General features: G+C 63.4%; 1 protein-coding gene across 1 annotated transcript; it reads left to right on the top strand.

The window, feature by feature from the left end:
• The first annotated feature begins 1,772 nt into the window (after positions 1 to 1,772).
• ASCL2 (achaete-scute family bHLH transcription factor 2) lies at positions 1,773 to 4,563 on the top strand. The gene is made up of 2 exons (XM_067747913.1): positions 1,773 to 3,535; positions 4,159 to 4,563. Exon 1 carries the CDS (start codon positions 2,940 to 2,942, stop codon positions 3,516 to 3,518), a length of 579 nt encoding a protein of 192 aa, XP_067604014.1. The 5' UTR covers positions 1,773 to 2,939; the 3' UTR covers positions 3,519 to 3,535; positions 4,159 to 4,563.
• The last annotated feature ends 4,729 nt before the right edge of the window (positions 4,564 to 9,292 follow it).

Genomic DNA, 9,292 nt, shown 5'->3' with positions numbered 1-9,292 from the left:
GGGGGAGGCCCCAGAGGGTCCAGACAACTCCCATCGCTTCAAGAAGGGGACCCAGAGCCTCTCTGAAGAGCACCTTCTGGACCTTGTGCGTCCCCGGGGCACCCCAAGCTTCCGGGGTCTGCACCCCAGTCCCATGGAGCCCGAGGTGATTTCAGAGCTGACGAGTGCTCAGCCCTGGTCACCCCTGGAGCAGAGGCTGCCGTACCCCTATCGGGCAGCAGGACGCTGGGCTACGGGGCCCCTCAGTGTCAGCGGCAGAGCTGGGCCTGGACGCTGTGGGTTCCTCTGTCCCTCGGCCACCTCCCGACCCCCGAATGGCCGTGGCTCCAGTGGCACCGTCTCCTGATGCTCTGTGCTGGATGTGAGGTCCCCTTAGCGAAACAGCGTCACGCACGGCTTGGGCACGGGTGTCCTGTGGGCATAGAGAAGGGCACATTTCTGCCTGTGCAGAGCCCTCCGATGGACACCCAGGTGTGATGGGTGACATACAGCATGGAGCACAGGGCAGGGGGCTCAGGGCAGGGTTCCAGCTGATGTGGCGTCAGAGCTGGGCAGGGGGCCAGAGGGGCGACAGAGCGCAGGGGGCCCGGGCTTCATCCCCAGGGCCAAGGCGTGATCCAACTCGCCTCCGTAACGTCCCTCCTGCTTCGAGGCCGAGGACGGGCGGGAGGGAGCAAAGCCAGAGCCCAGGAGATGGGGTAGGAGGAGAGGCAGCACCCAAGGCTGTCCAGGTCCTAGAGGCCCAGCGCAAGTCCAGGCAGGGCCCTGTTTGCAGGACTCCGGGATTTTTCCTGGCACCCTGGGCACAGGCAGGGAAGGAAGGACAAGCACCTGGCTGGGGTTTGCCAAATAAGCCTCAGGGAAGGAGCGGGTGGGCTCTGACCAGAGAGAGGATGCAGAGGTGAGTCAGGCCTTGCGCTCTGAAAAGGAAAAAGATCGGGCCACCTGGACTCGGGCAGGGACCCGATTCCTACCTGATTGCTCCACTGGCCAGAGGTGTGACTGTGGACACATTCCATGTCCTTTCTGAGTCACAGCTTCCTCCTAAGACAAACAGGGCCCCTTGCTCCTGGCAAGTTCTGGCCTCCAGGTAGCTTCCTAAAGCGGGAAGGTCAAGCAGACTTGCCAGGAGAATCCTGCAGGGTTAAGGGGAGCCGGTGGGCGCCATGAAGTGGGCAGTAAATCCTCGCCCGTGTGCCCTGCGGACTTCTTGGGAGGGGTCCTGGGTCCCTCCCCCCCGCCCCCAGAACAGTGAGTCGGCTCCGGGAAGCTGGGCCTGCCCGCCCCCGGCCTCCATTCCCAGAGGTCCTGGCCCAGCAGGGTCTGGTCACTTTTTGGGAAAAACCTGCTGGGTGTGGCCTCCTGAGGGCACAGCCACTTGACTGGCCTTCCCAGGCCGCGGGGCAGGACAACACTCTCCCAGTAACGGCGCATTCTGCACACTTCCAAAGTCCCTGCCCCCTCATACCCCAAAATGTACCCCCATCGGTCAGGGAGGAAGTCTCCTGACGCCTCACCTCCGCTGGGAGACGCTGGAAAGGCCGCGGCCCCACCACCTTCCCCCACAGGCCAATCTCAGTGCAGGGGGTTGGTGGATGGTGCTGGAGGCATGGCAGTGAGAAAAAGGGGCCACGACGGCGGGTACAGGTCGACGGGTGAGCGGCCGGAGGGAACTGGACCAGGAAGGGAGGAAGATTTGGGGGGAACGTGGAAAGCGGAGGAAGCTGCGGGGGCGGCGGGGAGGGCGGAGGGGAGAGGCAGGCCGACAGCCACGCAAGTCTGAAGCGGTCTGTGCCAACCTCCAGGCGCTCCGCTTCAAGGCTCCCCAAGGCCCGGGGCGCACGGCAACCACCCGCAGAGAGTGGGCGTGGAGGGGATGTTGGGGAAAAGCGCCCCAGGAACCTGAACGCCCTACCCAAGCGCGCCAGGTCTTCACCACCTCTCAAGCCCCGCCCCGCCCGGAGGGCTGCGTTCCCCTCTCGAAGGCCCGGTGGAGTCATAAACAGGTGTGCGCCCGGCCAGGAACAGGCGCGCGTGGGAGTGCGCGCCCACCCTGGTCGCCGGGAGGGGCCGGGCGAGGCCGCGCAGGCGCCGAGCTTTGTTAGAGACGCTCCCGGGAGCCACGCGCCGGGCAGACAGGCTTCCTCCCAGGGGCCGGGTGTGGGGTGGTGCCCGCCGCGATTGGCCAAACGGGCGGCCCGCCACTGGCTGAAACCCCGGCCCCCGCCCCTCGGCCGCAGGGGGCGGGGCGCGGGTGCAGGTTGGTCGGCGCGTGCTGCTCCCCGGGGTCTCACGCGACCCAGGGATGGGTGCTCTGTGGCCTTAGACCTGCCCTACCCCCAAAGGCGAGCGTGGCAGGGGTCGCACCAGGGACCTGCGGACAGCAGTTTGGGGGTCGGTGCGCACACGGCACCTGCGTACTGCATCTTGGGGGGCGCATGGACACCTGCTGGGAGCCGGGACCCACTGGGGACCTGCGGACTGTGCCCGGGGGGCGGGGTGTGGTCGCGCTCACGGCTTGGTCTTTGCAGGCTGTGTGCGCCAGGGGTTGGACGAAGCGTGGCGGGAGGGCGAGGCAAGGGAAGGAGGGCGTGAGAAAGGAGGCGGTGGCGGCGCGGAGGAGGGTTATCTATACATTTAAAAACGAGACGCCTGCGCCGCGCGGGGAAGACCTGGGGAGCGTCCGACAGCACGCGCGAGTCACGAGCGCCCCACGCTCCCCGGTGCGCACTGCCCGCCACCTCTCGGCCTCCTGCGCCTCGTTGTCTCCGGACCCCAGACGACCTGGCACCACGTACCCTGGGTAGTCGTTTGGCAGCACGGTGCCAGATCGTCGCTGAGGCTTGACCGTCGTTCCTCCGCCCTCGGTTCCTCGCCCCACACCTTCCTGCGGCGCGCAGGGACTCGGAGGAGGCGCGGGGCGAGTGGATGCGGGCGCGATGGACAGCGGCGCGCTGCCCCGGCCCGCGCCCCCTGCGCCTGGTGTCTCGGGCTGCTGCGCCGCTCGGCGGCGACCGGAGTCTCCAGAGCTGCTGCGCTGCAGCCGGCGGCGGCGGCGGCCAGGCGCGGTGGAGACCGGGAGTGGAGCGGCGGCCGTGGCGCGGCGCAACGAGCGGGAGCGCAACCGAGTGAAGCTGGTGAACTTAGGATTCCAGGCGCTGCGGCAGCACGTGCCTCAGGGCGGCGCCAGCAAGAAGCTGAGCAAGGTGGAGACGCTGCGCTCGGCGGTGGAGTACATTCGCGCGCTGCAGCGCCTGCTGGCCGAGCACGATGCCGTGCGCGCCGCGCTGGCCAGGGGGCTGCTGGCGCCAGCCGCGCGCCATCCACTGCCCCACGGGCCACCCGGGGCCGCCGCCGCCTCGCCCTCCTGCGCCTTGTCGTCCCCGGGCCGCGAGCACAGCTCGGAGCCCGGGTCCCCGCTCTCCGCCTACTCGTCGGACGACAGCACCTGTGAGGGCGCGCTGAGCCCCGCGGAGCGCGAGCTTCTCGATTTCTCCAGCTGGTTAGGGGGCTACTGAGCTCTCGTCCCAGCAAGGTAAGCGCCGAGAGGCGGGGAAGAGGGAGGGTCAGAGGCAGGGCTGCCGGGCGTGGTGGAGCAAACGGCCTCTCAGCTCGCGCCCCCGAGAGCCCGCGGAGCCCAGCCTCAGGCCCGGGCGATGGCTTGGATTTCGCTCACTCTTCATTTCCCTCAAACTTTTTCAAGCCTGTGCAAGACCAGCGTTTGTTTGTCCGGGATTGCAAAACTTCCCCTCGCTGCTCCGCCGCCGAAGTGGGAGTGGGGAGACGGAGGGGGGCGGCCCTCGGGCGGGTGAGGCCCCAAGGGCTTGCGGATCCGGGGCAGATTCGGGCGCTTGGAGGCGGAGTGACTTTGCATTGCAAATCGCGCGCCGGGCCGGGTGGCAGAAATGAGTCGGCGGGGTGCGGATCCCTGACTCACTGCGGATCCGAGCGCTCGCCCCGCCCCGCCCCGCCCCGCGCCCTGGCTGGGCCGTACTCCGAAACCGAGGCACCCACGGACCCGAGCTCCAAAATCCACTGAACAAACGAAACTGCCGGCTCCGCTTGTGGGAGGTGGGGGCGGGGCAGGGCCGGGCTGGGCGGGGTCTCCCGGGCCGGACCCCACACTAACGTGCGTGCCTATTCCCTCTTCCCTCCTAGCGGCCGCGAGCGGGCTCACCACTTGGGAGCCAGCGCGTTGGAATGGATCACGTTTCCGTCCCCGCCGTTCCCGCGGGCCAAGCCACCACCGAGCCGGGGATCCCGCCGACCCTCCCCGGCCGTCCAGCCTGACCAAGGGCTAATGTAGAAGCGGCCCAGCCTGACATCAACCGGGCGGCAGCTTCCTCGGACCCCAGCCACCCTGTCCCCGGAGGCCTTCCACTGGAACGGGTCTGCGGCACCAAGACTTGGAGGTTTGAAGGGGAGAGGATTTTATGCCGACACAGATGTCTATTTTTTACGCATGAACTTGAACTGCCCAGGGACACTGACAGTATGAACACTTCTTTTTGTGCAAAGAATCCTTAGATTTGGAACCCAATAAAGATTGTCTACTCCCGCCCACTCCCTCTTCCTGGAATTTTTGAACCTGGCCAAGATCTGAACATGCTGCAGCCCTTGAGGGGCAGGGTCCCTGGCGGGTGTCCCCTTGCAGCGCTGCCAGTTGGGGAGAGACCTGTGTCAGAAAACCTGTTTTAGGGAGGGTGGATCTTATAAATCGGTGCTGTGTATCCGTGGTGTTGGGGGTGCCCACTCCATATCCCGAGGCCCCCCATTTCCCAGGTGAGGGCCCGGTATGGGTGGGAGGTTGGCGGCTTAGACCCTGTACCCAGCAGTCCCCACCTCTGTGGTCGCACCTCCTTGGACTCCGCTCCCTCCTCTGTAGGGTGGGCGGGCGGAGAGAAGTGAGGTCTGGGAGTCCAACCTGGTCGCCACCGTGCCAAAGCAATTCACAGGTGCCGTGTGGAGCTGGGAGCTCCTGGCAGGTGGCAGCAGGCTGGCGGGTGGTCCAGGCAGGGCTACTTCACAGTTCGGAAGCTGAGGTCCGCACGCTGCTGACTGGCTCGGGGATCTAGGGCAAGTGCCCAGTGTAGGGCTGGGCCTGAGGGGGTCTGACCCAGGCCACCCTCTGTCTCGGGGTCCAGGCTGCTGGGTTCAGATCTCCGCTGCCTACCACCAGCTGGGTGACCCCAGGCAAGTTGCTCAACCTGCAAATGGGGGTGACCTACAGTTGCGGGAGGACTTAAGGAGAGGTGTCCGGCAGCGTCCAGCATCCCGTACTCGGCCCTCAGCTGCTGCGCCCGTGGCTTCCAGGCCACTTGTGCCCTGCAGGCTGCAGAGGCCTAGGCCTCTCTGCCTGCCCGTCTGTGGGCGGGGGCTGTGAGGGCCTCCCTTGAGGGCAAGGAGGAGGCCCCCCGGGCTCCCTGAGCCCAGAGGGCCCGCAGGGGATTACTCAGCTCCACCTTTGACCAGGGCCTCGGCAGCTTTGAAGTCTCGCTGTGCCCAGAGCTCTCTTATTGCAGGGATGGGTGTGAGGCTGACAGGGATCCCCGGTGCTGCTTTAGGATGCTGAAAGCACCCCTTCCTCCGGCAGGGAGTGGTTGGGTCAAAGCCGTTGGAACCCTGGGAGGGGGGGCGCCGGGTGCTGGCAGAGCAGATGGCTCCTGGGTAACCATGGCGACAGGGCTGGTGGGTCTGATGAGGCTCAGACTTGGTGGGGGTCAGCAGAGCAGCTGTGGCTGGGGGCTGCAGGGCCGAGCGACCCAGCCTCATGCAAGGGACAGAAGGAGGCATGTGACATGGCCACCCAGCAAGCACCACCCCTCAGCCTTCTCCCGGGGATCCACACCACAGTCAGTGACCTCACTGAGCCACTGGCTCTGGGCTCTCCTGGGACTCCTTACCTTGAACCCAGGCAAAGGCCTGCAGCCCCTAGGACACAGTGGCAGCAGGTGGGCAGGGTGGGGCCACGCCTGGGTGTGGAGGGGGAAAGCATGGGGGGCGGGCGGAGGGGAGCTGGGGCCGGCGGTGAAGCTCTGTGAAGGATAAGGGGTGCCGTTCATGTGTTCCTGTTTTTATTGTGGAAAATTCCAAGCACGTGCAGACGCTGCAGAACTCTTATCGGACATCTTCTCTGTACCAGGCACTGAGGGTGCACCAGTGCCCTCATGGGGCCTGCGTTCTAGCAGGGCGCACAGGCTCTAACCCACAGCGGCGCTGTCGAATCAGACGTGTGGTCCTGTCGACGATGGACGTGCCGGACCCTGGAGAAGCCTCTGAGAAGCCCCCATCACCAGCACCAAAAACTGTTAACACCAGGCCTCTCCCACCCATCCACCCCACCGCTCCCACCCCCACGTGGTTCTGACGCAGATCCCAGGCATCACGTGGTTTCACCTGCAGATTCACCATGTGAGCCTCCAAGGGGAAACGCAATACCACGGTCCACCCAGAATGAACAACAGCGCTTTCATTTCGGGGAACACCCAGCGGTGGCCCAGCCCTCTGATCGCCTCCGTTTTTCACAGTTGGTTTTACAGAATGAGAATCTGGTGCAGATCCGCACCGGAATTAAAGACGTGTGAGCGTCCCTCCCCCAGTCCCCTTACTGAGAAGACGAGGTCATCCGTGTTCCGGGTGTTGCTGACAGCACCACCCTAGGTGTTAATATTATCGAGTGTCTGTCCCCGTATTTTCTGTAATTGGAAGCGGGTGGGTCGGAAGCAGATGCGTGATCAGATTCTGGTTTGGTTTTTGGTTCCTTCACTTCAGAGGCTGTGCCGTGTCCCTCACACTGCATCGCATGAGGACGCACATATGGTGACTGGACCAGAGGGTCTGAGCGGGTTCAGTTTTGAGAGAAGAAGGGGCTGTGTTTGATGAGGCAGGATGACAGGTGTGTCACCCAGGCACACCGGCCTGCCTGCTCACTCTAGTTAGAAATGGCCCCCCCTCCGCCACCAGCTGTCATTTACCGGGTACCATTCACTGCGCCATTTTACATAATTGGAAAGGGCGGCTCTGAAAGATTAGGTGCCTGAGGTCACAGCTTGAAGGTGATGGGGCTTGGGATTCCAACCTGGGATGGCTTCCTTCCTAAGTCCTTGCAGTGGTCCCCTTCCAGGAGGGTGGGGCTGCCTGGGGCTGTCCTGGGGAGGACACCTTAGCAGTTCCGTGTTCTAGGTCAGCACATCTGCAGGGATCCCCACCTGGCCAGGTGGTCAGCCAGCCATCGGCTCTGCAGTGGGGTCAGCAGGGATCTCCTGGGAGCCTGTGGTCCAGCCTTGCCCCCATCTGGAGGTTGGAAGCCAATTGCAGACAGAAGGTGACCAGGGGCTGAGCGGTGGAGTTGGGTCGGGGACCCCAGCTGTGGTGCGAGGGGAATGGTGCTTCAGCCTTGGGGTAAAGCTGGGTGGGACCAGGGGAATCTTCACAACAGCTCTGAATCAGGCAGGGCTGGGCTGGATGCGCGGTGGCGTAGCACAGCCTGGGTGACCACAGCCCCGGGGGGCCCTCTGGGGGTGCTTTGCTACTGGGGGTCCACACGTTGTCTTGTCTATTCATGACAGCAGGCGCCCCAAGGAACCCTGCTTTGTAGTCCCGGGAGTGTCTCTGTGGCTGAAACTCACCCACTCAGAGAATGATGTGTCCCCGGTGGCCACCCACATGGGGGACCTGCTGACACAGGACCACCCTCTTGGAGGCTGGGGCCCAGCACGGGTCCCTGCGTCCAGGCCCTCCTTATCTGGTCTGCTGGGGTCCCACACCCACTCATTCTGAAACCTTTATCGGACTCCTTCTCTTTATTCCAGGTGCATCAGCGCCCGAGGGAAACCCTGCCTTCAAGGAGCTTGTGTTCTAGGGGGGACGCAGGTACCGTCTGGCCCTTGATAGACACACTGGTTCTGGGGGGGGGTCGGGAAACAACAGGGGTCCTGGGGTGTTGTCCAGGTCACTCAGCATCTCGGAGCCATGTCCCTGAAATAGAGGCTGCAGTGCTGGCCTGTCCTGTGTGCTGGAACCAGTGGGACGTGGGTCCCGAGGGGGGCAGTCAAAACCTCAGTGGTTCCTGCCTGTTCCAGGGCAGCCTCACTGCCTCTGGGACGCACCCATAGCCCCCGCTGGGAAGATGACGTCTATCTGTTCCTTCTGGCTTTGGTTTTGGTGGCGGGTGGCGGGTGGTGGTGGGCGGGGCTTGCAGCTAGCCTGAGTCTGCCTCTGAAGGCTCCCTGGCACTTGGAAGCAAATGAATCGACTCGCCAGCTCCTCCCCGCCCAGGGCCCGTTTCCGCATCTGCGCGGCCACCTGCGGGGCCAGATGACGGCCAGGCAGCCTTGTTCAAAATTGGGAAAAGGTGATGTTACAGGTGCTGAGATAGAAAGCCTTTTCCTTTTTTCCACGGTCTGTCTCTTGACTTATGGTGTTTTAAACTTGCTATCTAATGCCGTTCTAAGTAAAGAAAAATTAACAGTTTAAGTTATTAGCATGAATTTTTATACTGTGCGATGCCAATCTTAAATGCAGAGATAAAGAGTGTTACCTGCTATGATGCAGAATCACCGAAATGACGCCATTCGTATTTTGCAATTTGCACTTGTACGTTATTTTATTTATGTTATTGGAATAGTCGAGACGCCACACAAAACTAGCACCAATTATTTTATTTTAGTTTATTTCTCTTTATTTTATTATTTTTTTCACCGCTGTTTTTATTTCCCTCCTTGGTATGCGCGTTCTGCCTGCACCCGCTCCCTTCAGCTTGTGCCTGAGGAAGAGCTGAAAGGAAGGAACTCTGGACTCCCCCATCTCCCCTTTTCCTTCTGTGGTTATTTTCCCCGTAAGTGGTGGCCGGTGCAGGAAGTCACTTGAGGAAGGAGGGACGATGGTTCCCGTGGGCGTGCACGTGGTACGTCTTTCTGCACTTCGAGCAGGTTCCGGTTGGAGTAAGAACATGGCCCTTGGGGCTGTGGGCGCCCAGGCTGCTGGGTGGAGGATGCAACACACACGCCTCGGGTCTCCCTGGGCTCGCACGTTGCCGGTCCACGCGACCGCTGGTTCCTGCGAGGGGGCGGACGCGCAAGGGGTGCGCATCTCCTCTGCGCACGCGCCTCCCCGCTCGCGTTAACCTTCACCGGCAAACACGGGGCCTGTGTGTCTACCGAGCTCCAACGGCTGGGAAGGGGGCCGTGGTGCAGCACCCCTCCCAAGCTGGGGTTGGGGGGCCACGTGGGGAGGCGGCCAGCACGAAGCGCATCACCAGACCCTGCTTCACGGAAAGGATCCCCGGAATGGG

The sequence above is a fragment of the Pseudorca crassidens genome, chromosome 9 (genome assembly GCF_039906515.1).
Source record: "Pseudorca crassidens isolate mPseCra1 chromosome 9, mPseCra1.hap1, whole genome shotgun sequence".
Lineage (NCBI taxonomy): Eukaryota > Metazoa > Chordata > Mammalia > Artiodactyla > Delphinidae > Pseudorca > Pseudorca crassidens.
The sequence above is the reverse complement of the archived record's forward strand: the minus strand, read 5'-3'. Positions and strand labels throughout refer to the sequence as shown.